General features: G+C 43.2%; 1 protein-coding gene across 1 annotated transcript in view; it reads left to right on the forward strand.

Moving 5' to 3' along the window:
• The window catches only part of Ndufs1 (NADH:ubiquinone oxidoreductase core subunit S1), a 34,914-nt gene that overhangs the window by 6,921 nt on the left and 861 nt on the right, over positions 1-27,132 (forward strand). The window contains exons 5-18 of the mRNA XM_006975009.4: positions 2,476-2,552; positions 5,076-5,157; positions 5,247-5,377; positions 5,992-6,177; positions 9,112-9,246; positions 10,710-10,824; positions 13,100-13,245; positions 14,047-14,175; positions 16,214-16,343; positions 17,653-17,813; positions 20,494-20,648; positions 23,035-23,210; positions 25,142-25,276; positions 25,366-25,438. Coding sequence (XP_006975071.2) covers positions 2,476-2,552; positions 5,076-5,157; positions 5,247-5,377; positions 5,992-6,177; positions 9,112-9,246; positions 10,710-10,824; positions 13,100-13,245; positions 14,047-14,175; positions 16,214-16,343; positions 17,653-17,813; positions 20,494-20,648; positions 23,035-23,210; positions 25,142-25,276; positions 25,366-25,438 — 1,831 coding nt within the window. The remainder of the gene's footprint in view (positions 1-2,475; positions 2,553-5,075; positions 5,158-5,246; positions 5,378-5,991; positions 6,178-9,111; positions 9,247-10,709; positions 10,825-13,099; positions 13,246-14,046; positions 14,176-16,213; positions 16,344-17,652; positions 17,814-20,493; positions 20,649-23,034; positions 23,211-25,141; positions 25,277-25,365; positions 25,439-27,132) is intronic.

The following is a 27,132-nucleotide window of genomic DNA, read 5'->3' on the forward strand; positions in this document are numbered from 1 at the left end:
TTGCATTTTGTACATAAAGCTGTGACTCAGCAGTGCCTACAAATGAAAACAAGGCTGGTGGCGTGCATGCGTGCGTGTGAACTCCAAGTATCACTCCTCATGATTCTCCATCTTGTTTTTTAGAGACAGTCCCTCTGGTTAGGCTAAGCTGGGCGAGCTCCAGGGATGCACTTGCCTTGCCTCCCCAGTGCTGAGATTATAGGCATGCTCCACTGTGCCCAGCTTTTTTTTTTTAAGATGTATTTGTTTATTATGTAGACAGTATTCTGTCTGCACGTATACCTGCAGGCCAAAAGTGGGCATCAGATCTCATTATAGATGGTTGTGAGCCACCATGTGGTAGCTGGGAATTGAACTCAGGACCTCTAGAAGAGCAGCCAGTGCTCTTAACCTCTGAGCCAATTCTCCAGCCCTCCAGCTTTTTTAATATTGGTTTTAGGGAAGAAACTTAAGTTCGAGTGCTTCTCAGGCTTACAGAGCAAGCACTCTCCCGACTAAGCTATCTCCTTAAACCCTTGGGGCTCTTTTCCTGTTCTGTTTTGTTTTTATTTTAATTTAAAAGATATGTGCCCATTTATTTAGTAGGAAATGAGATCTGGGGTATGTGCCATGATGCACATGTGGAGCTCAGAGGGCAATTTACAGGGTCTGGACCTTTCTGTCCACTGCATGGGTCCTGTGGATTGCACTCTGAGGTCCCTGGGTTTGACAAGCACCTTTACTCACTGGGCCATCCCACTGGCCCTTGGTTTCATTTTTGTGAGACAGTCTCTCTACCTAGTACAGGCTGGCCTCAGATTTACTCTATAGCACAGGCTAGTGTTAAATTCTTTAAACAAAATTTTATTATGTTTAGTGTATGTATTTGTGTGCACATGTGCATGCGTGTACGTACCACTCACTACGTGTGTGGAGGTCAGAGGAGTGAGTTTTCTTTTTCTACCAAGTTGGTCCTACAGATGAAACTCGGGTCTGTCAAGCTTGGCAGCAAGTGCCTTTATCCACTAGCCTCCTGAATGCTTTTTTTTTCAATTTTACTTATTTATCATGTATGTGTGCATGATGTGTATGCATGTGCTAGGAAACATGTGGAGATCAGAGGATAACTTCGTGAGGTCACTCTTCTCCTCCTCTATGTAGGTGCCAGGGTTGACTTAGGAAGTACCTTTACATACTGAACCATCTTGTCTGGCCGTTCCTGGTTTTTAAAGCACAAAAATGATGATCAGGTTGAGTGTGGTGGTACACACCTTAATCCCAGCACTCAGGGCAGAGGCAGGCAGATGTCTGTGAGTTGGAGACAGGCTAGTCTACATAGTAAGTTCCAGGTCAGCACTACTACGTAGTGAGACCTGGTCTTAAACATTTTTAAAGTAAGAGTAAATTAGAGAGAGAGAGAGAGAAAGAGAGAGAGAAGAAAAGAAAGGCCAGAAAAAGTTTAAAAAAATAAAAGCTAGGGCTGGGTGGTAGTGGTACATGCCTTTAATCCCAGCACTTGGGAGGCAGAGTCAGGCGGATCTCTGTGTGTTCAAGGCCAGCCTGGTCTACAAAGCGAGTTCCAGGAAAGACACCAAAGCTACACAAAAAAACCCTGTCTCGAAAAACCAAAAAAAAAAGCCAGGCATAGTGGTATACACCTTTAATCCCAGCACTCAAAGGGAAGAGGCAGGGGGCATCTCTGAGTTTGAGGCCAGCCTAGTCTACATAGAGATATCTAGAACAGCCAGGTACAGAAACCCTGACTCAAAAATTAGTTTCTTTGGAGTTGCTATAACAAAATATCCAAGACTGGATACTTTATGAAGTGAAGAGGTTTATTTAGCTCATAGTTTTTGAGTCTGAGCCCAAAATCAAGCGATTACATTTGGTAGACAAATGATTGTTGTATAATATGACAGGAGGAAAAGCAAGAGACTGGGTGGCGGCCCCCTTCTTTTTTGTCAATAACCCACTTCTCATGGGAACTAATCTGCTCCAAGACCTGATCATCGAGAAACCAGTGTTTCTCACTTGTCCCGTTTGCCTCCTCCTCCCTTCTCACCAGTAGATTGGGGACAGCCTTCCAGTACAAGGCCTTTTGGGGACAAATCACAGCAGTGTTTTGTTTGTAAGATTAACATGAAGGGTCAGATTATCCTATGGTTATAAAAAAAAAAGTAGAAAAAATTTTATTGTTACTTGTCTTTTAGAAAAGGTCTCACTATAAATAAAACTCTGGCTAGACAGGCTGGCCTCAGACTTGCAGCCTCTACCTCCCGAGTGCCGAGGTTACAGGCATGTGCCAGTCTACCTAGCTGAAAATGAAAATCTATTTTGAAAAATGATCTGTGCTTTTTTTTTATCTTGAGGCAGATTTCAGTTTGTCATGCAGCTCATTGTGCACCCCTGGGTTTTGTTTATTTTTTAATGTTTTATTAATATTTTGTGTGTAGCGTTGCTTATAAATACAAATGGATCTCTTCATTGAACTTGTAGGTCGTTGCTGCTTGTGCCATGCCCGTGATGAAGGGCTGGAATATCCTGACAAACTCGGAGAAGTCTAAGAAAGCCAGGTACTTGGTTCTTGCTACTGTAGGTTTGTCAGGAGGTAGTCATGCCTCCCGTAGATGAGGGATTTAGTGCCAGCCTTTGGAGGCCAGCACAGGTGAGTTCACAGTAGAGGGTCAGTGCAGATAGTCGGGATTGTGGGGAATAGTGTGAGCCTTGAAAAGGCACCTTGCGCCGGGCGGTGGTGGTGCACGCCTTTAATTCCAGCACTCCGGAGGCAGAGGCAGGCGGATCTCTGTGAGTTCGAGGCCAGCCTGGTCTCCAAAGCGAGTTCCAGGAAAGGCGCAAAGCTACACAGAGAAACCCTGTCTCAAAAAAAAAAAAAAAAAAAAAAAAAAAAAAAGGCACCTTGCGATGAGCAGCACCCAGGACTTACTGAGCTGAGTCCATGACACATTAGTATTTGCTCTGGTGCTCAGTGTATGTGTGAGTGAGGCTTGTGGATTAAACCTATAAAACTAATACAGACGACTGCTTTGCCATATTGCTATAATTCCAGCCCTGTCTTCATCTTAATGTAGACATTTTCTGAGTACCTTTCAGCAATTTAAAAAGACTTTATTTTGGAGATGATCTCATGTAGCCCAGGCTGGTCTCACACTCGTGGACCTGAAGATGACCTTGAGAGTCTGGTCCCTGCTTCTTTAGTACCAGGACTACAGGCATAAGGCCACCATGCCTGAGTAACACAGCAGTGGAGATTGAACCCAAGGTTTCAGGCTTGCTGGGTGATCATTCTGCCAGTTAAGCTGCACCTACTCCAGCAGTGTTTGAGAATTGTATATTATTAAAGGTTAAAATTTTTTAAACGGCTTATTTATTTATTTTGATTTTATTTGCACTGATATCTTGCTTGTATGTGTCTTTGAGAGGGTACCAGATACCCTGGAACTGGAGTTACAGATATATAGGTGCTGGGAATTGAACCCGGGTCCTCTGAAAGTGCAGCCTGTGCTCTTAACCAGTGAGCCATCTCTCCAACCCTAAGTCATAACTGTAAAAAGAGGGGCATGACAGCACATGCCTATAATTTCAGCAATTGGGAGGTTGAAGGTCCATGGACTACATAGCAAGACTCTGTCTTTAGAAAAATAAAAAGCAAGCCAGGCAGTGGTGGCGCATGCCTTCAATCCCAGCATTTGGGAGGCAGAGGCAGGTGGATCTCTGTGAGTTTAAGGACAGCTAGGACTGTTACACAGAGAAACCTTGTCTTGAAAAAAAATAGAAAAGAAAAGAAAAAAAATGCTGGCAATGGTGGCATATGCCTGTGTTTCCATCATTTGGAAGGTGTAGGCAGGAAAATCAGAATGCAAGGACATCGTTGGCTACATTGTGAGTTGGAGGCCAGCTGGGCTTCATGAGACCCTGTCTCAAAATAAATAAGTGAGTAAACAAAGCCCTGAAAGTCAACATCCTTAGATGAGTATTTTAGTTGAAATTCTTATGAACACGTTCACACTGTATTTAATACTAGCTGAATACTAGTATGATGGCGTGTCTGGAAGTCAGTTAAAATGCATGCTAACTAAGTCAGGTAGTGGTGGCGCATGCCTTTAATCCCAGCACTTGGGAGGCAGAGGCAGATGGATCTCTGTGAGTTCGAGGGCATCTTGGTCTATAGAGTGAGTCTCAAAAGATGAAGAAAATGTATGCTAATTATAAAAATATCTCTTAAGGTTATTGAGCTAGTATATAGGTGTAGATGTAATAAGAAACACAGAGCAAATGCAAAGTTAAAAGCCCAAGAGGTCAGAGCAAAAGCTAAGAGCTAAAAACCTTACCCTTCACTGCCGCTGCTCTCCTCCTTCGCAAGAGACCTACTTCCTGTGTGTTTGTCCTTTTTACTGACTTTCTATTCTGCCTTCTCATTGGTTGTAAACCCAACCACATGACTGTCTTGTCACTGCCCATCCATACAGACCTCCAGGTCTTCTATGATTGGTATTGAGATTAAAGGCGTGTGTCTCCATGCTGGCTGTATCCTTGAACACACAGAGATCTGCTTAGCTCTGCCTCCCAAGTGCTGGAATTAAAGGCGTGCGCCACCAACACCCAGCTTCTGCTATGGCTTGCTATAGCTCTGACCCCCAGGCAACTTTATTTATTAACATACAAATAAAATCACATTTCAGTACAAATAAAATATCACCACATATAGGTCACCATTTTTTTTTTTCTTTTTTATTTGGTTTTTCGAGACAGGGTTTCTCTGTGTAGCTTTGTGCCTTTCCTGGAACTCACTTTGTAAACCAGGCTGGCCTTGAACTCACAGAGATCCGCCTGCCTCTGCCTCCTGAGTGCTGGGATTAAAGGCGTGCGCCACTACCGCCCCGCATAGATCCCTCCCGAAGCTGCGAGCTCGGTTGAAGAGGTTGATGACCTTCCCCGAATAGAGGAGGACCGGTCTTCGGTCAAGGGTATACGAGTAGCTTCGCTCCCCTGCTAGAACCTCCAAACAAGCTCTCAAGGTCACCATTTTTTTAGTGGTAGCTGCTTATGTCACTTTATATATTTGATTTTTCATACAGAGAAGGTGTGATGGAGTTCTTATTAGCGAATCACCCACTGGACTGTCCTATCTGTGACCAGGGAGGTGAATGTGATCTACAGGTATCTAGAATAATTCTGTCAGTCTTTTTGATTGACTCATTTTAATCTCATTAGCAGCAGTAGATTGACTCTCTTGTCATCTCCTTAAGGACCAGTCCATGATGTTTGGAAGCGACAGGAGTCGATTTCTAGAGGGGAAGCGCGCTGTGGAGGACAAGAACATTGGACCATTGGTAAAGACCATCATGACTAGATGTATACAGTGTACCCGATGCATCAGGTAATGTTTCTCTTCAGGAATGTCACTGGGTGCTACCTTAATTTCATTGAATAACAACACTTGAAATGATAGCCATTATTTAGTGGGAAAAAGATTTTTTTTTTTTTATTTGGTTTTTCGAGACAGGGTTTCTCTGCGTAGCTTTGCGCCTTTCCTGGGACTCACTTGGTAGCCCAGGCTGGCCTCGAACTCACAGAGATCCTCCTGGCTCTGCCTCCCGAGTGCTGGGATTAAAGGCGTGCGCCACCACCGCCCGGCTGGGAAAAAGATTTTTGTTTACTTGTTTTTGGTGCTTTTTTTCCCTTCATATATTCTGGTAAAAAGACTATGCTATTTGCTTTCAATTAATGCCAATTTCAGTTGAATTTAAAACTTTAGATCTGGTATTAATTGTGTGATAACTTACTAAACTGCATACACATGATTTGTATAGGTTTCCATTTGTGTGTTACACTTCGGTTATGGAAAAACATTAATTTTTATTTGCTGACTACCCTTATTGAAAATATATTAATACCTTTTTAATGTTTTGAAAGTCATTGTCTTTGTGATCACGAACAGGAAAGGAAATACTCTTTGCTGAACTCCACCATTAATGAGTTTTCATTTTTCAGGTTTGCAAGTGAGATTGCCGGGGTAGATGATTTGGGCACAACGGGCAGAGGAAATGACATGCAAGTTGGCACATACGTTGAGAAAATGTTCATGTCTGAGTTGTCTGGGAATATCATTGATATCTGCCCTGTAGGTGCCCTGACCTCGAAGCCTTATGCCTTTACTGCCCGGCCTTGGGAAACAAGGTATTTATCTCTGCATTTTTTTCTTTATAAATTTATTTATTGTTATGTTATGTGCATTGGTGTTTTGCCATGGGTATCAGGTCCCCTGGACCTGGAATTACAGACAGCTTTGAGCTGCTATGTGGGTGCTGGGAATTGAACCCAGATCCTCTGGAAGAGCAGTCAGTACTCTTAACCACTGAGCCATCTCTCCTCCTTTATCTTTGCATTTTTGACCGACTTGTTTTTACAAGATTTTGTTGTGTGTGTGTGTGTGTGTGTGTGTGTGTGTGTGTGTGTGTGTGTGTGTGAGAGAGAGAGAGAGAGAGAGAGAGAGAGAGAGAGAGAGAGAGAGAGAGACAGGTGCCCATGAATGTGTGTGCAGGTGTGTTTACAGGCCAAAAGACAGGTTTGGTGTCATCCTCAGAAACATTGTCCACCTTCTTTGAGACAGAGTATCTTGTTGGCCTATAACTCACCGATCAGGCTAGACTAGCTGCCTAGAGATACTCTGTCTCGGCTTCTCCAGCTCTGGGATTCCAAGCATGTCCTATCATACCCAGCATTTTTACATGCATTATGAGGATAGAACTCAGCTCATTGTACTTACTTAGGCCATGGCTTTGCAGATTGAGCCATATTCCTAGCCCTGTTTATTTGTGTTAATTTTTATTTAGTGTGTGTGTCTACGCTCATGTTCATGCACAGGTGGGTGCATGCCGGTGTGCACGAGAAAAGGACAACTTCAGAACTTAGTTTTACCCCTTACCTTGTTAAGGAAGGTCTCATTTCTTCCATTATGCTGCATATGTGAGGCCCGCCAGCCTACAGACTCTTGACCAGTCCTTCTGTTTCTCCTGCTGTCTCACTGTAGGAGTGCTGGGATTAGAAATGTGCACCACTTCATCTGGCTCTGGGTGTGGGTTCTAGGGATCAGACTCAGGTCGTCAGGCTTGCTCAGCAAGTGCGTTTACTCTTTGAGACACCTTCCTCGCCCCGTTTTCAAATTCTAGTTCCCTACTTTTCATAAAATGTTCTGTGTCATTTTCTTCTTAAATTTTAATGAATTTTGGGCTACACTTTGTTTGTTTTAAGTAAACAAACAAACAAACAAACAAACAAAACCTGTGTTGCCAGGAGATGGTGGCGCACGCCTTTAATTCCAGCACTCAGGAGGCAAAAGCAGGTGGATCTCTGTGTTTGAGGCCAGCCTGGGCTACCAAGTGAGTTCCAGGAGAGCCAGTGCTGTTACACAGAGAAACCCTGTCTGGAAAAACAAAACAAACAAAAACACCACCAAAAAATATTTATATGTGTGTGTACATGTTTGTGTGTGGGAGGGAGGGTGTGTGTGTGGATGCCAGATGTGCAGGTCAAGTGGTCTCTTTACTTCCTCACTAGTTTATCTCTTACGGAACCTGGAACTCACCGATTTGGGTAGCCAGTGAGCCCGGTGACCCTCCCACTTCTGCCTCCGGAGTGCTGAGATTACAGGCGTCACTGTCACGCTCACCTTTTGATGTGGGTTTTGGACTTTGGAACTCGGGCCTTCGCACTCATGCAGCCTGTACTTACTGATTAAAGAGCCTGAACCAGCCCCATAAAAATGGTTTATTGGAAGGTAGCTAGTTAAATGGAAGGTAGGACAAACCTCTACAAAATTATAGTTTCTTTCTTTCTAGTACTGGAAAAATAACACATGAGTATATGCCATGGTAGTAGCCTTCACTGAGGAGGGAGCAGGAGCAGCATCAAGCCAGACCATTACAGATTTGTTTGTTTGTTTGTTTGTTTGTTTGAGGGACTCTCTATGTAGCCCTGGCTTTCCTGGAATTGGTTATATAGAACAGGGTGGCCTTGAACTCACAGAAATCCACCTGCCCCTGCTTTTCAAGTGCTGGGATTACATTGTGTGCCACTCAACACCCAGCCATTACGGAGTTTTAGGCTGATCAGGTGTGCTTGTGCATATGTGCGTGTGGAGACCGGATGTTAACATCGGGTGTCTTCAGACTCCCTTCACTCAATTTACTGAGGCAGCCTTTCTTGCTGAGCCTGAAGCTCCACACCAATTGCTGTCCCCACTCTGACTAGCCAGTTTTTCTGGTCCGCCCACTCAACTCTATCCTCCCGAGTGCTATGATGCCATGCCCTCCTGGCATTTTTGTGGGTGCTAGGAATCTGAATTCTGGTCTTTATGCTTGCATAGCTCCTACTTTATCTACTAGACCATATTTCCAGCTCCACAATACAGCTGTTTCTAGGTTTATTTTTTATTTGATGTGTATGTGTGTGGGTCTGAGTTATGTGTGAACCCTGTGTGCATGCAGGTGCCTGAAGAAGCCAGAAGAGGGCATCGAATCCTTTGAAATTGGAGTTGGGCAGTGGTGAGCTGCCATGGGGGTGCTGGGAACCAACTCAGATCCTCTACAAGAGCAACAAGTGCTCATAACCACTAAACCATCTCTCCAGCCCCCACAGAGTAGTTTTTATGTCTTACATTTGGGTATGTAAGTGATAACATGGTATTGGGGGGTATTTTATTTATTTGTTTATTTTTGTCGAGCTCTGTTTCTGCTTTCTGGAATGGTTGATTTGTAGTTGTCTTTGACTGCCAGCAGCCCAGAATTAATTAGTTGTTTTCCCTTCCAGTTGGCCTGTCAATGTATTTAAAATATGGAGGTGCTTATATTTATAGCTATTCTTCCGAGTTCCACTATTTTTAGATTTAGAAAGGAGGTGGGTCTGGTGGTGTATGTCTGTAATCCCAGCACTTGGGATGCAGAGGCTGCATCATCAGTTCAGAGTCACTTGTTACCCAGAGGGTTTGAGGACAGCCTGAGCGTATGAGACCTGTCTCAATACCAAAAGGAAAAGCTGACAGGGACATGACTAACAGAAGCTCTTGTTGCTCTTAGCGTCAGCATACGGCAGACTGTATGTTTCTTTTCTCAGAAAGACCGAGTCCATTGACGTCATGGACGCAGTGGGGAGTAACATTGTGGTTAGCACAAGGACTGGAGAGGTGATGAGGATTTTGCCACGAATGCATGAAGATATTAACGAAGAGTGGATCTCCGATAAAACCAGGTACAGCTGATATAAAAATGGATGGTCTTCTTTTAGATTTACTTTACATATATGAGCGTTTTGCTCCTGTGGATGTCTGGGTGCTGGGTGTGTACCACAGTGTTGTGGACAGTGTGAGTCGCCATGTGGGTGCTGGGTGTGTACCACAGTGTTGTGGATGGTTGTGACCTTCCATATTGGTGCTGAGTGTGTACTACAGTGTTGTGGATGGTTGTGAGCTGCCATGTGAGTGCTGGGTGTGTACTACAGTGTTGTGGATGGTTGTGAGCTGCCATCTGAGTGCTGGGTGTGTACTACAGTGTTGTGGATGGTTGTGAGCTGCCATGTGAGTGCTGGGTGTGTACTACAGTGTTGTGGATAGTTGTGAGCTGCCATCTGAGTGCTGGGTGTGTACTACAGTGTTGTGGATGGTTGTGAGCTGCCATGTGGGTGCTGGGTGTGTACTACAGTGTTGTGGATGGTTGTGAGCTGCCATGTGGGTGCTGGGTGTGTACTACAGTGTTGTGGACAGTGTGAGCTGCCATGTGGGTTCTGGGTGTGTACTACAGTGTTGTGGATGGTTGTGAGCTGCCATGTGAGTGCTGGGAACTGAACTCAGTTTCTTTGCAAGAACAAGTGCTCCTGACCACATAGCCATCTCTCAGCCCTTATTGTCATTTTAATGGAATTTTTTATGTTGCAAAATGATATAAACTACTGAAAAATCTGGATTTTTATAAAGAGAATGGGGGGAAAAATCAACATTAATAGTTACAAATGCTGGGCATAGTGGCACAAGCTTGTGGTCTAAGGTACTTGGAGGATCTGAAATTCATGGCCAACCTGGGAGACTGAGACCTTGTCTCAAAATAAACATATGCAGGGCTGTAGCTGTAGCTTGGCTGTAGAACACTTGCTTACTATAGTCAAGGCCGTGCTTTCCATCTCTAGTGCTTGGGAATAAAGGAATTAAGGGAGAGCCTCTTCCCCCCCCCCCCCCCAAGACAACACCTCTCTGTGTAGCCTTGACTGTCCTGAACTCTTTCTGTTGACTCGGCTGACTGGAACTCACAGAGTTCTGCCTCTGCCTCCTGAGTGCTGGGATTAAAGGCGTGCACCACTGTGCCCAGCTAGGGTAGATCTATCTATTGCCACCATACCTGCCTTGGGTGTTTATTATTCTGTTTGACACTTCAGGTAACCTTCTGTTTGTTTATTTAGTTGTTTGTTTGTTTTTTGGTTCAGGGTTTCTCTGTGTAGTTTTTGGTGCCTTTCCTGGATCTCACTCTGTAAACCAGGCTGGCCTTGAACTCACAGAGATCCGCCTGCCTCTGCCTCCCAGTGCTGGGATTGAATGTGTGCATCACCACCGCCTGGTTGGTAATCTTCTATTTAAATAACATTTTTTTTTGACAGTTTTAAACTTGAAAATTATAGTTGCTCCTTATCAATATTCTATATGTTGTGTGATTTCTTTTCTCTAGATTTGCCTATGATGGACTGAAACGTCAAAGACTTACTGAGCCCATGGTCAGAAATGAAAAGGGACTTTTAACTTATACCTCCTGGGAAGATGCACTCTCTCGTGTAGCTGGAATGGTAAAACATTGAAATATAGGATAAATAGTGTGTAGTTTCCAAGAAACAACTTTGTCATGAAGACAGGACATATCTTCCTTTTTCATCTTTCTTCCTTTCTTTCTTTTTATTTTTTTAGACAGGGGTTTCATTGTGGAGCTCCAGCTGGTCAGGCTGGCCTTGAACACTCAGAGATCCTTCTGCCTCTGCCTTCTGAGTGCTGGGACTAAAGGCGTTCGTCGCCGCACCCATTCTTTTCTCCTTTCTTGCCAAGATTGTAATCTGTCTCTCTCTGACAGTTTTGAGAGCTGTGTCTCAGACATTAGACTAGCTACATTCTAGACTGTAACCCATAGACCACTGACACATGCTCTCCACCTTCCACCTTGTTATGCTAGAAAAAGGGGCATAATTACTGTTCTACTAGGACGGATATCAGAGGAAACACGAAAAAGGTGCCGGTTGCCTAACCAAAACACCAAAACTGCCGCTTCAGATCCCTTCCTAAAGAAAGGGCTTCTGGAACAGAGCCTAAGAGGGAATGTGAGCTTGCCAGAGCCAAGGTGGAGGTCAGGGGTAGCTCACTTGTACTGAGTGTGCTTAGCATGTGTAAAGCCCTAGGTTTAGTTCCCAGCAGTCAGTAAAAGGGAAAAGAATAGACCTGATGAAAGACAGTGTAGACAAAGAGCAAAGCCTAGAGGGAATGGCAGAAACTTTAGAATAGCTTGCAATTCATTAAGGTAACTATAACTCGATGATTTTCATCCTCCAGAGCTCATAGTGAAGCTCCTTTGTTCGTAAGGTAACATACACAGCCCTGCCAAGCTAGGGTTACTCGCCTTGGTCCCACACACATCACTACTGCTTCTCATTTTTAGACTGAATGAGCGGTAGAAAGCTTTTTAGTCACATGTAGATTAGTGTTTTTCTGCTTTGCATGTTGTTCAATATATTTTACTGATGCATTTGGCAAAGAAAATGTGTGATTAGTTTTGTTTTGTTTTTTTGAGACAGGGTTTCTCTGTGTAACAGTCCTGGCTGTCGTGGAACCCACTTTATAGACCAGGCTGGCCTTGAACTCACAGAGATCTTTCTGCCTCTGCCTCTCTAGTGCTGGGATTAAAGGTGTGTGCCACCACCGCCCAGCAGAAAATGTATAATTCTTAAAATATAGGAAAATTAGAATATGTATAGTTTGACTTTAATACTATGTCCAAAAATATGTATATAAAGCATATAATCTGGGGGCTGGAGAGATGGCTCAGAGGTTAAGAGCACTGGCTATTCTTCTAGAGGTCCTGAGTTCAATTCCCAGCAACCACATAGTGGCTTACAACCATCTATAATGAGATCTGGTGCCCTCTTCTGGCATGCAGGCAGAACACTGTATACATAATAAATAAACCTTCTTTAAAAAAAAAAAGGCTTATAATCTGCTTCAGTGACAAGAACTGTTAGGAATAAATTTATTAGGAACAAATACAATTAAATGGTTCATTGCATTTAAACCCAAAATATATTAAATTGAGAACTTATAAGTTATTTCAACAATCATATGCTAATTAATTTGATCCACCAGCAAAAGAAAAGGTTAAAATTCTATTATTTGCTAACATTTTTGACAGCAGTGTCCTTTTAAATTCATGTTTTATATTTGCTCCCCTTTTTTCATTTTTTAAAATGTTTTTAATTGAAATAGAATTGCATCACTTCCCTGTTTCCTCCCTCCAGGTCCTCCCTGTCACCCTTCTTCAAATCCTTCACATTCCCCTCCCACTCTCAAGTTGATAGCCTTTTTCTTTTTTTGTTGAAAAAAATGTTCATACAATATATTTTAGTCATAAACTGGGCGTGGTGGCAAGCGCCTTCAATCCCAGCACTTGGGAGGAAGAGGTAAGTCAACCTCTTGAGTTCGAGACCACCCTGGTCTGCAGAGCAAGTTCCAGAACAGCCGGGGCTACACAGAGGAACCCTGTCTTAAAAAACAAACAAACGAACAGAATCTTTCTGCCCTTTCCATGGTGTTCCCTGACCTGTAGATACATCTGTTGTGGCTGGGTCCCCTTGATCTGTTGATCGCTGCTGCATTGTGTCCAGTTTCGGTTCTTCTTTCCATTCGCTGTAAAGAGAAGCGCCTTGGATGGGGGTGGTAGCTACACCTATCCAGGAAAGGTGACTAATGTGTCCCCATGTTTAGTTCTCTTTTGATACTTGAAAATGACTTTTTATTTTATGAGCAGTTATGGTCTTTGATGACTCTAGGTTTCTTAGTGATGCTCTTTTTGTCTGTTTCTAGTTGCAGAGCTTTCAAGGCAAGGATGTGGCAGCAATTGCAGGTGGCTTGGTGGATGCTGAAGCCTTAGTCGCTCTGAAAGATTTGCTTAATAAAGTAGACTCTGAAAACTTGTGCACTGAAGAGATCTTCCCCACGGAAGGAGCTGGGTGAGAAGCAAGACGCTGGGCTCCAGGCTGCTGCTTTTGGTTTTATTTTGGTTTTGGGTCTCGTGTATCCCAGGCTGGCCTTGAACTCTGTGTCACAGAGGAACTGTCTGTCTTTACCTCCCAGGTGCTTGGATTAAAGATGGGTGCGTTTGTACTCTATCATCAGTTAGTTACAGAAAACAGCCACATCTGTAACAGCAGTGTTCAATTTCTGACACACTATGGTTCTCTATCACACCAATGTACTTTCACATATAAATCAAAATCAGACAGCGTGGAAGTAGAGAGGGGCTGTTTAAGAAGAGATTAGCAGAAGTGGGAGAGCAGCTTGAGAGGGTAGTGAGTGGTGAGTGTGCCCAGATTACACTTTTCACGTGGATGAAAATGGGATTCCACACCCATGTGTGTAATGAACACATGCTAATAAGAAGGTAAAGTTGTAGGAGAATATAGCCATTAATAAATATGTAAGTTTGATTTCAGGCAGACACACCTGCCTGGGATGGTGGCTCGGGTGGTGATCTAAAGCACTTGGAGGGCTGAGAGAAGGATTGCTCAAGTCCAAGGCCAGCTTGGGCTGTAAAGTGAGACCTTGTCTCGTAAACAAAAGAAAAGTCAGGCATGCTTTGTGAAAATGTTTGTGTGAGAGTGCCCTGGGATTTACGAGGAGAGAGTAGTCTGTGGGTTCTTAGCATGTATTAGCTTTGTGTATGTATTTTAGCGTGTATTAAGTTTACTGCAGGGTTTTATGTTGTTATTGTTTCTTACCTTCTTAAACTTGAGTCATATATTATCCTTTAGCACAGATTTACGTTCCAATTATCTTCTCAATACTACGATTGCTGGGGTGGAAGAGGCAGATGTTGTTCTTCTAATTGGCACAAATCCACGTTTTGAGGCACCGCTATTTAATGCTAGAATTCGAAAGAGGTGAGTAATGTAATGCTCGTGTGGTAAGAGTTTTAAAAATATGAGATTGTTTTTGTTTATGTATGTCACTATGTTTTAGGTAGTTCTTCCTAAGTGTTAGTTGTAGTTATTCTAGAGGAAAACTCCTGACAGATTCATTCTACCCTGCCAATTTATTTTGTTAGGATTTTTTTTTTTTTTTTTTTGAGTTGAACTGTCCTGGAACTCACTGTATAGGCCAGGGTGGCTTAGAACTCACAGAGATCAGCTTGCCTCTTGAATGCTGGGATTAAAGACATGTACTACCCCACCTGGCTTCCTGTTTAGAGAGACAGAGTCTCATGTGGCCCAGGCTAGCTTCAAGCTCACTGTGCGTCAGAGTGAACCTTGAACTCCTAATCTTCCTGCCTTTACCTCAAGTGCTGAGATTATAGACAGGTGCTACCACACCTGGTCCTGTACTTTTTATTTTAATTAATTAATTTATTTTTGTTTTGTTTTTTTGAGACGGGTTTTTTGTTTGTTTGTTTGTTTTTGGTGTGTGTGTGTGTGTGTGTGTGTGTGTGTGTATATAGCCCTGGCTGTTCTGGAACTCACTCTGAAGACCAGATTGGCCTACCTCTGCCTCCAGAGTGCTGGGATTAAAGGTGTGTGCCACCACTGCCTGGCTCCTTTTTTTTTTTTTAAATGTACAAGTACTCCACTTGCATGTATGCCTGCGTTATAGAAGAGGGCACCAGATCCCATTATAGATGGACGTGAGCCACCATCTGGTACTGAACCTTTGGAAAAACAGCCAGTGTTCTTAACCACTGAGCCATCTCTCTAGCCTCCCCCCTTTTTTAAAATAAAATGGTCTTTTAATTTGTTTATTAATTACATATACAGTGTTCTGCCTGCATATATTCCTGAATGCCAGAAGAGGGCACCAGATCTCAGTATAGATGGTTATGAGCCACCGTGTGGTTGCTGGGAATTGAACTCTGGGAATAGAAGCCAGTGCTCTTAACCTCTAAGCCATCTCTCCAGACCCCCTTTAAAAAAAACAAACAAACAAAAAAAAAAAAAAAACAAGGTTTCATGATGTAGTCAAGACTGACATTGAACTTTGAATGAAATTAAGGTTGAGCTTGAACTGACCCTTCAGCTTCTTCCTCTCCTCATGAGTTACAGGCATGTTTGTTTGTTTGAACTTTATGTGTGTATATGTGTGTGGGCATGGATGTGCTACGGTACGGTGCACATGTGATCATCGAAGGACAGCTTTCGGGAGTTAGTTCCCTCCTTCCATCATGTGAGGCCCAAGAACTGAATTGATTGGCAGGTGCTACCCTGCAGCGTGTCACCACCCTCTTTGTTCACTTTGTCTTCTGGTGGTAGGGCTTACTTACACTCAGGGCTTTTCCGTGGATACAGGGTGCCTTGTTCCGTGTTAGAGCGGTTTCCCTCTGGTCCAGCGTCCTTCTGGAGTCACACCTTGCAGTTAATGTCATGGCATGTCACCCCCTTACTTCCCTTGTGTAGCACAGGCTGGTGGTTTTGGAGAACCCCTCCCCCACTGTCTGTCTCTCTTGTGTTGTAGACACGTTCAGTAGGGCGGACGTACAGTTTATTATCTAATCTGGGAAAGGCAGAGAGAGAGTGAAAGAGGGAGTTACTACCCAAGGGTAACCGGTGGGTGAATGAGCATTGTTTTACACAAGCGTTAGAGTTTCCACGCGCCATAGGACTCTGCTGTAAAGAGCAAATGAATGAGTTTGTTTTCATGAATGTTTGAGAAGTAACTAACTGCCATACAAGTGCTGTGAAATGTAACCCACATTGTTTACATTGGACTTGTACTCAGGATTCTACACAACAAATCTGTTTTCTGAATTATTTGTACATTTTTATAACGCTCTTACTTTGAAAGGTACACATGAAATTATATCTGTTAAGATTAAATAGTCTGTGAGTTGTTTTGCGCTTTTGACATTTTGACTGTAAATAGAGGTAGTACTTAGAATTGTTGAGACCAAGGGCTGTGCTTATTTGGCTCCAAAAATTGTTTTTGTTTCAGCTGGCTTCATAATGACTTAAAAGTGGCTCTCATAGGTAGTCCGGTGGACCTCACTTACAGATACGACCATCTAGGGGACTCTCCTAAAGTTCTGCAAGACATCGCTTCGGGGAGCCATCCATTCAGCCAGGTGCTTTTGAGTTTTACATATCTACTGTTGCTGGGTTTTGATTATTAGTTTCTTAAAGTTTATCTATTTTTATGTGCATTGGTGTTTTGCCTGCTTGTATGTCTGTGTGAGAGTTCCAGATCCTCTAAAACTGGAGTTACAGACAGGTATGAGCTGCCATGTGGGTGCTGGGAATTGAACCCAAGTCCTCTGGAAGAGCAGCCCGGCTCTTAACTGCTGAGCCATCTCTCCAGCTCTGCCTTTTAATTATTATTATTCTTTCTCTTAGATTTATTTATTTTTGTTTTATATGTATAAGTATTTTGCCTGCCTACATGTATATCTACTACTTGCTAGCCTGGTGCCTAGAGAGATCAGAAGCGGGCACTGAATCCCCTGGAACCAGAGTTACAGATGGTTGTGAGCTGCCATGTGGGTGCTGGGTTCTTGCTCCTCTCCAAGTCCTGAGCCATCTCTCTAGCTCCTTTAATTTATTGTGTTTTGTTTGTTGTTTTTTGAGATGGGGTTTCTCAGTGTAACAGTTCCGACTATCCTGGAACTCACTCTGTAGACACCAGGCTGGCCTTGGACTCACAGAGATCCACCTGCCTCTGCCTCCCGAGTGCTGGGACTAAAGGTGTGCTCCCCCACCGCCTGGCTGTTTTGTTGTTTTTTCTATCGTGTGAGCTGCTTGTTCTTCAGTTTCCCTTCTTTCCATCTCCGGCAAGCCTGTGGTTTCCTGTGCTCTGGAGACTCACTCCCGCACTGTGTGCAGCAGTCTTGGCTGCTTTAGGAGAGCTCTGCTGCTCTCCTGCCTTCTCCTGTGTCTGGGTCTCAGTGACACTTGAGCATCGTTTCTTTTTGTGTCTTGACATTTGCAGTCTGTTTGTTTGTAGCCCTGGCTGGCTTGGAATCCATTATGTAGATCAGGCTGGCCTCAAACCTAATGATCCTTTTACATCTGCTTCCCAAGTGCTGAGATTACAGGCAGGTGTTGTCACACCTGGGTCGTCAGTACCATTTGGGTATTAGAGAGACACTCTCCAGGTTGTAGGGACCTACCATAGTCTTTCCAGCCAAAGGATACTTGGCTAGGATGGTCATCCCAAGGCTTACTGTATAAAATCTGTACTATGTGATATTGAACTTTTTCACAGTAACATTGGCAAGATGTTTTTATTAACTCAGATGTTGTTAAGTAAATTAATGATTCTTCATGTTAGGTTCCCAAACTTGGAAGAACACATAGATGCAAATGTGGTTAAATTGTTTAGCTTAGATTGCAATGTTTTAAGGTCACAGCTCTTTTTTTTTTTTTTTTTTTGGATAGGTCCTAAAGGACGCTAAGAAACCGATGGTGGTTCTAGGCAGTTCTGCACTGCAGAGACGTGACGGAGCAGCAGTCCTCGCAGCCGCATCCAGCATTGCACAAACGGTTCGGGTGACGAGCGGTGTGTCTGGGGACTGGAAAGTTATGAATATTCTGCACAGGTTTGTCCACTGTGTTACATACTAGAAAATCCCAGTGAGTGTCTGTGTGATGCTTATGTGGACAAGCAGCCTTCAGAAACATTATTCCCATTGCAGATATGAGATGTAACATGTTTCGTTTAAAAAAAAATGTAAGTTAGTAAGTAACAGTAACAATTTATGGAGTAGGGAACAATGGGGGCAGAGGAGAGGGTGGATAAAAGGAAACTTTATTTGTGTGGTGACCAAAAAAGTAATTTAAAGTGTGAGGCTGTGTCGGTAGAGCTTGAGCTGGCATGCAGGAAGTCCGGATTTGTTCCCCAGTACCACATAAGAGGACATGTGATACACACCTGTAACTCCACCTGTTCAAGTCATCGTCCACTGCACGGTGGGATGAATGAGATCTTGTATTACAAACAAACAACAAAACCAAAAAAACTTCCCAGGCAGTGGTGGCGCACGCCTTTAATCCCAGTACTCGGGAAGCAGAGGCAGGTAGATCTCTGTGAGTTCCAGGCTAACCTGGTCTACAGAGTGAGATCCAGGACGGCCAGGGCTACACAGAGAAACCCTGTCTCAAAAAACAAACAAACAAAATTACAGTGAGTCCTCTGACTTTGATTAAATGATAAAAATATAATCTAATATGAGAATTTAGCTAAAGAGATTTTTTTTTATAAATATCCGGTATGCTAATTTATTTTAAGAAAGCTGAAAGAGGACAAAGTGTGAAAATGAAATTATTTCATGATCTGAAAATAATTCTTATCGCTATTTTAGTTCCTTTCCTTTTAGTCTTTTTTCCCTGTATTGTTTCTAGTTATATAGTTGAAATCATAATTTGACTATAAATTTTGTGTTCTGATTTTACTTACTCTTATTACCAAATAAGAATTTTCACCTATAATTGGAAATCCTTTATGAACTATTTTCTGCAAAAAAAAAAAAAAAAATTTCAGCAGGGCATGGTGGCACACGCCTTTAATCCCAGCACCCAGGGTTAGAGTTAGGGTTAGGGTGAGGAGACAGATCTCTGTGACAGCCTGGTCTACAGAGCAAGTTCCAGGACAGCCATGGCTGTTACACAGAGAAACCCTGTCTCAAAAAACAAAACAAAAAACCCCAAACCAAAAAGAATTTCATACTATATATTTTGATTATATTCTTCCCTCTCCCCCAACTCCTACCAGGTCCTCCCCACTTCGATACTCACTTAACTTCATGTTCTTTCTCTCTCTCTCTCAAAAAAAAAAAAAAGAAAAGAAAAAGAAAAATCAGTAAGACAAGAAAAAAACCCAAAATAAAACAAAGACGTTAATAGTTATTTACTATAATAATATATAGCACTTTCTTTTTTTAACATGTACGCTGATGGTAGTCCCTAACAACTTGTAAATAATTCACTGAGTGACTAGGGTGTGGCTTAGTGGTGTCAAGTGCCCACCTGTCCAGTTGCAATGGCTAGTTTCCTTGTTAGCTCCCTCCTTCGGTTGTGAGAGCAGAAGTGCTGGACTGACTAGACCCGGTTTGCATGCTTCTACTGTTTCAGAGCCTCTTCAGGAGATCTTTTCACGGAACCAGTTCCATAAAGGCATATCCAGTCTGTGTGTCTTGGTATTCTGTGTAGTAATGGCTTCACACCCCCACCCTGTGTGTGTGTGTGTGTGTGTGTGTGTTTTTCTTTTGATGTTGAGAAAAGGTCTCATTGTGTGGCTCTGTCTGGCCTGGAACTTGCTGTGTAGATCAGGCTGATCTGGAACTCAGAGATCCAACAGCCTCTGCTTCCTAAATGCTGGGATTAAAGGCATGCGCTACCATGCCCGAAGTCACCCCACCCTTTTCTTTTCTTTTCTCTTCTTTTCTTTTCTTTTTTTTTTTTTTTTTTTTTTTTTTTGCTTTTTCGAAACAGGGTTTTTCTCTGTGAAACAGTTCTGGCTGTCCTGGAACTCGCTCTGTAGACCAGGCTGGCCTTGAACTCACAGAGATCCACCTGCCTCTGCCTCCCGAGTGCTGGGATTAAAGGGGGGGGGGGGCCACCACTGCCCAGCGGCAGGTTCTTTATGTATGTCCAGATAGCCCTGAGTTGGCTGTGGTGCCCCAGCAGGTTGACCTCAAGCTTGAAGCTCTCTTCACAGCTCTGACCCTGGTGTAGCTGGCATTACCAGCATCATCCCCACATGAATTACTGTTTTATCAGTGGTTTTAAATTTCTCCCTTTTACTTTTTTTTCTTTCTTTGAGATAGGATCTTGCTATGCAATCCAGACTAACCTTGCATTGACTGCAGCTCAGACTGAACATCTTCCTGAGGGTCCTCCTGCCTTAGCTGGGATTATGTGATATGCCACCACACTGAGCTCCCTTTTGATTTGCACAGTCCTGTGGCTTTGTTCTAATGTTTGATTTCTGCTGTTTTCTGTCTCACTGTGTTCAACTTCAGCCATTTACAGTTGGCTTCAAATTTCCATAATTCCTCCATGGCACATTGTTTCATGAAAAGACTGTCAGGGGAAGGAAGAGTAGCTCACGGTGACAGTACAAGACTCGAGGTTCAATCTCCTAAAGCACAGGAAAAGAAAGAAGAGGTGGGGTGGCGGCAGCGCACACCTTTGATCCCACTTAGGACTGTTACACAGAGAAACCCTGTTTTGGGAAAAAAAATTGCTGCATGTATTTGAAATTCCATAACTGTTTTATAGGATTGCAAGCCAGGTAGCTGCGCTGGACCTTGGCTATAAACCGGGGGTAGACGCCATTAGGAAGAACCCTCCCAAACTGCTCTTTCTTCTGGGAGCAGATGGCGGCTGTATCACTCGGCAGGACCTGCCAAAGGATTGTTTCATTATTTACCAAGGCAAGTAGCACCATGGCACCAGACATGACAGCCATACATGGTATATATTAAGCTATTGATACACAGTTTCCATTTGAGTGACTGTTGTAACTGTATAGAAGTTTATTGAAATGTATAGACTTTGGGTCTGATTAATCTGAGTATGTGACTTTTTTTTATTTGCAAATTTTTTATAATAAACCGTATTTTAGAAGTCAAAATGAACAAAATTTGTTTGTTATATAGAGGGGTGGCATATGCCTGTGTCCCAGCCCAGTGAGGATGAGATGAGATGGCGCGAGTTTGAAGCAGTCCTTAAAAAACCATCATAGGTGTTACTGTATTTGACATTGCTAACACACACTGTACCTGCCAGGCTGGAGATAGGATCCGCAGTCACGGCCATTGGCTGCTCCTTAGATAGCCTAGATTCCATTTCAGGTACCAGCATGGCAGCTCCTGAGTGTCTGTAACTCCAGTCCAGGGGCTCCAACACCCTCTTATGACCTCAGGGCACCAGGCATGTATGTGGTGCACAGATACACACGCAGACAAAAGACCCATACACAAAATAATTTCTTTTTAAAGATTTATTTATTTATTATGTATACAGAGGAGGGCGCCAGATCCCATTACAGATGGTTGTGAGCTACCATGTGGTTGCTGGGAATTGAACTCAGGACCTCTGGAAGAGCAGTCGGTTCTCTTAACCTCTGAGCCATCTCTCCAGCCCCACAAAATAATTTTTTAACAATTAAAAAAAAGATTTCTTGCCTGAAATGACTTAATAACATGTAGTAGTGATAGCCTGAATGCTCAGTAACAGGAATGGCTGAAGTGGGCTCACTCATAAAGAGGAATGTTAAATAGTAGTAGCTCTGGTCTCCAGGAAGCTGAGGCAGGAACAATGCAAGTTTGAGATCAGCCAGGACAACACAGGACTCTATCAGGATATTTAGCATTATTACTTAATAATAATAATAATAATAACTATTATTATGTATTATTAAAGAAAAGAACTTTAATAGTTCAAAATATTTTTATAGGTTTTTTTGTTGTTGTTGTTGTTTTGAAACAAGGTCTCATGTAGCTCAGATTGGCCTCTATCTCAATACAGAGCTGAGAATGACCTTGATCTTCTGATCCTCTGCTTCTGCCTCCTAAGTGATGAGATTATAGGCAAGCACAACCATATCCAGCTAGTATAATATGTATTGTCTTAATAGGTTTTTGGATTTGTTTGTTTTTTTGAGACAGGGTTTTTCTCTGTGTAGCCCTGGCAGTCCTGGAACTCACTTTGTAGACCAGGCTGGCCTTGAACTTGGAGATCTGCCTGCCTCTGCCTCCTGAGTGCTGCAATTACAGGTGTGCACTGCCATCACTCAACTTGAACTACACTCTTATTCTCATTTTAAACATATGAAAGTGGTCATTCATGGTAGCGCACACCTTTAATACCAGCACTCAGGAGGCAGAGGCAGGAGGATCTCTGTGAGTTTGTGACCAGCGTGGCCTCTAGAGTGAGTTCCAGGACAGCCAGGGCTATACAGAGAAACCCTGTCTCAAAAACAAACAAACAAACAAACAAACAAAACCAGAGTGTAGTTCAGTGGTAAATAGTTTGGTTGGGGTGGTTTGATGTTCAGAATTGCAAAAATAAAAATGAGATTTAAAAAGGAGGATGCTGGCTCACACACAATTGAGCCTGTATGATAATGAGTATTCAGAGATGGGTAATGCCTGGGGGGCGCTCACCAACCTAAGACAGAGCGCCTGTGTGGCCTGGGCAGGCGTCTCCATGACGGGTAAGGTGACCTGCTGACGTCCCACACAACCCAAGTCAGAAGCTCATTTTTTAGTAAAAGGGGGACCTTTAGGGCCCTGACCCCCGTTTTTGGTAACTGTTGCCTTGCTTGCAGACCTTGACCTTGATATCCTCCCTATGCTAATTCCCTGCCGGGTTCCACCTTCCTGAATGCTTAAGGGAAGATCCTTGTCTGTGTATCTTGCATAATGGGTGTTAACAGCTTAGATGCAAGATTGTAAAACAAGGTAGCGAACTTCTGCCCTCCGGGGTCCTCCCATTGTGCTGTAAGCCTGTATTTAAGACCTCCTCCCTCCTTCAATAAACGGCATTCGGCATTAAAAAATAAATAAATTTTTAAAAAAAGAATAAAAAAAAAAAAAGGAAGATGCTGTCTTCACATACAGGGTAACCAGTGTGTGTTGGGGTGGTGGTGGTGGGGGTTTGAGGTATTACTGTGTCACTCATGCTGATCTGAAGATTCTCCTGCCTTGGCCCCCAGATACTGAGGTTACGGCTGTGTGCCACTACTTTTTAGTAGTATTAATCTATGTATTAATCTAGTTTTTACTAAAATGTGGTTCCCCGTTTTTCTCCTCACAGGACATCATGGTGATGTTGGTGCTCCCATAGCTGATGTTATTCTCCCAGGGGCTGCTTACACAGAAAAGTCTGCCACTTACGTCAATACTGAGGGTAGAGCCCAGCAAACCAAAGTAGCAGTGACCCCTCCTGGCTTGGCAAGAGAAGACTGGAAAATCATAAGAGCTCTCTCGGAGGTATTGTTTTTGAGGCGTTTCTTTGAAGTCTTTTTTATTCATTAATATTCATTAAGTAAGTATCTGGGAATGTAGCTCCGTTGGTAGAGTGCCTGCTTAGCATGCATGAGGTCCTGAGTTCAATAAATTCCTGTCTATAATTTATAGTGCTGGAGATAGACCCAGGGCCTCAACAGATACCAGGCAGGAGCTTTGCCACTGAGCCACATGTTCATTCATTAAGACATGGCTTAGTGATGTTGCTTAGGGGATGCTGGACGTGCTAGCTTGTTAAAGTGATTTTCAAAGTCATGGAAAGTTTTTCTCTAAAATGAGGGAGGGTTTGCATAACCTGGTAGAGTAGGAGAAAAAAGCCTTCAGAGAAGGGAGAATTAAAACCAGCATTGATATGTAGCCTAGCATCATCTCTGTATTCCTTTACTCAGAACCATACACTTGCTAAGTACTCTCTCTCTCTATGGAGCAACACTCTGCAGATAAACTATTATATGGTGACATCTTATGAATTAGAATTTTTGACATCTGAATTCCACACCTGATGCTACCTCGAAAAATCTGTCTGGATTGGAGAGATGGCTCAGCAGTTAAGAGCACTGGCTGCTCTTCCAGAGGGCCTGGGTTTAATTATCAGCACCAACATGATGGCTCACAATGATCTGTAACTTGTTTTTGCAGACTTGATACACTTTTCTGGTCTCCTTGGAGATCAGGCATGCCCATGGTACACAGATATGTACACAGGCAAAACTTAAACAAAAAAGCAATAATTAAATAAATAAAGCTTTTAGAAGAAAAAAATTTGACTGCTCAAAGATACTAATAGAATTTTTTTCCATTTAGTAATATTTCACCACAGTTACAATTATAAATTATTTTGCCCCCTCTTTTGGTGCTGGAGATGGAGCCCAGTCTGATGTACATACTAAGCCCCAACCCTGACTTTTTTTTTCTCAAGACAGAGTTTCTCTATGTAGCCTTGGGAACTCCATCTGTAGACCAGGCTGGCCTCAAACTCGGAGATCCACCTGCCTCTGCCTCTCAAGTGCTGGGATTAAAGGTCTGTGCTGTAGCAGGATTTTTTTTTTTTTTTTTTTTTTTTTGAGACAGGGTTTCTCTGTGTAGCTTTGCGCCTTTTCCTGGAACTCACTTGGTAGCCCAGGCTGGCCTCGAACTCACAGAGATCCGCCTGGCTCTGCCTCCCAAGTGCTGGGATTAAAGGCGTGCGCTACCACCGCCCGGCCTGTAGCAGGATTTTTGGGGGGTCGCCAACCAGCTCCCAAATCATGACACGGAGACTTATTCTGAGTTATGAATGCTTGGCTTTATCTTAGGCTTGTCCCACTAGCTCTTATAACTTAATTTAACCTGCTTCTCTTCATCTATGTTTTGCCTCAGGGTTTTTACCTTTCTTTCCTTCTGTGTGTCCTACTCCATGGCTGCCTGGCTGCTGGCTGCCTGCCTGGCTGGCGTCTCCCTCTTCTCTCCTCTTTCCTCCCTTGAGCCTAGACTCCTCTTACTTACTCTCTCTGCCCACTAGCCCTGCCTACCCCTCTGCTGCCCATTGGCCGTTCAGCTTTTATTAGACCAATTAGGTGCCTGAGGCAGGCAAAGCAACACATCTTTACATCATTAAACAAATACAACATAAACAAATCTCTGCCTATTAAAGTAATAGTCCACAACACTGCACCACCTTGCCAAGCTAAGTGACATGTATTTATTGTCTTGGGTTGGGTTGTGTGCTGCAGCATGTATTTGGGGTTTAAAGGGCATCCTGAGGGAACCTATTCTCTCCCTGCACTGAGTGGGTCCTAGGGATCAACTCAGATCTTCAGGCTTGACACCAGGTGTTTTGAATCATCTTGGCCTGCCCTAATTCTGACATATTTAAGTACTAAAGTTGTATGTCATGATGGATTTGATCTCTTTAGATTGCAGGTTTCGCTCTTCCATATGATACGCTGGATCAAGTGAGGAACCGGCTAGAAGAGGTCTCTCCTAATCTTGTTCGATATGATGATGTTGAAGGAGCTAATTACTTTCAGCAAGCAAATGAGCTCGCCAAGGTAAAAGCTTGCCTGTGCGCAGTTTTCCTGATGGTGTGTATTTGGCACAACAGGTTTTCAGTCCAATTATTGGTCTCTTCTTTTTTCAGCTAGTGAACCAGGAACTTCTTGCTGACCCACTTGTTCCTCCTCAGCTGACTATAAAAGACTTCTATATGACAGGTGAGTAGCTCTCAGTCGACTACCGACTACCCAGAGAATCCGAGGACCTCCTTATCTCCGTAGCTGTTTGTGCGTGGCACTGTTGGCTGTTGATAGAGGATCTTGTGTTTTGACGTTTATGTGTGTAGGGGAAGGCACACACTCGCCATGAAGAGTGTGGAGCTTAGAGGACAACTTGTGGGAATCAAACGCCAGTCACTAAGCTTGGTGGCAAACACCTTTCTTCACTGAGCTACTCACTGGCCTCTAATCTGAAATTGTCAACCATTAACACTAATGTCATTTAGGAGGCAGGGCTGGGCCGACAGCCCATTTGTACATGGTAACCTGGGCACTGTACCCTAGTCTTCTAGCTTTTTGTGTAAGCAAAGTTTGAACACCCAAAAGGTTTAACAGATTTCAAGTATAAAATTTTAATATTATAAGAAAAATTACTGAATGACATTCAGGGAGAATTTTTCAAAGTACTAAAAATTAACTCTCAGGGCTGGAGAGATGGCTCAGTGGGTAAGAGCACTGGTTGTTGTTCTTCCAGAGGTCCAAGGTTCAATTCCCAGCTCCCACATGGCAGCTCACAAGTGTCTGTAACTCCAAGTCCAGGGGACTTGATACATTCATACCAGTGCACATAAAATAAAGTAAATTATTTTTTAAAAAACCAAGTTAAAAAAAAAAACTCAAAGTTTGTCTGCAAATTATAGATGGAGTATTTAAATATGAAGTATGCCCAACAGGGCTTCTGAGGTAAATCGTTAAAAGAGATTTTTTTAAGGAATATAGCTTGCAACCGGCTTTCTCTTGGCCCACCAACCAGCTCCCAGATCATGACACGGAGACTTATTCTTAGTTACGAATGCTCGATCTTATCTTGGGCTTGTCCCACTAGCTCTTACAATTTAATTTAACCTGTTTCCCGTCATCTATGTTTTGCCTCGGGGCTTTTTACTTTTTTTCATTCTGTGTGTCTTACTCCATGTCTGTCTGGTGGGCATCTCCCTCATCCTCTTCTCTCCTCTTTCCTCTCTTGAGCCTGGATTCCTCCTCCTACTTATTCTCTGCCTGCCAGCCCTGCCTATCCTTCTGCTGCCTAACTGTTGGCCATTCAGCATTTTTGTTTGTTTGTTTTTTGTTTTGTTTTTTAGTTTTTCAAGACAGGGTTTCTCTGTGTAGCTTTGGAGCCTGTCCTGGAACTCACTCTGTAGACCAGGCTGGCCTCAAACTCACAGAGATCCACCTGCCTCTGCCTCCCAAGTGCTGGGATTAAAGACGTGCCATCTCCACCCAGCTTTTAATTTATTAAAACCAGAGAGAGAGGGAGAGGGTGAGTGAGTGTGTGTGGGTGCATGCAAGTCTGTACATGGCATATCATACCTGTGGAGGTCAAAGGACAACTTTCCAAAGCGAGTGCCCTCTTTCCATCATGTCGAGGCTGAGATTCTCTTGCTTTTTCTGCCATACTTTGTATTTCAGGCCAAGCTACCGGGTGATTTTCTTAGTCTCCAGTGCCATCTTGCCATAGGAGTTTGGGGTTACTGATGAGTGCCTGTATGTCAAGCTTTTACATTGGGATAGAGTTCAAGCTCAGCTCATCAGGCCTTTTCCAGCCCCTGGGTGTTTTTTGTTTTGTTTTTAATTCTGTGTAGCCCAGGTTGACCTTAGACTCATAAGCAATCCTCCTGTATCAGCCTGTTGCT

The sequence above is a fragment of the Peromyscus maniculatus genome, chromosome 13 (genome assembly GCF_049852395.1).
Source record: "Peromyscus maniculatus bairdii isolate BWxNUB_F1_BW_parent chromosome 13, HU_Pman_BW_mat_3.1, whole genome shotgun sequence".
In the NCBI taxonomy this organism is placed as follows: Eukaryota; Metazoa; Chordata; class Mammalia; order Rodentia; family Cricetidae; genus Peromyscus; species Peromyscus maniculatus.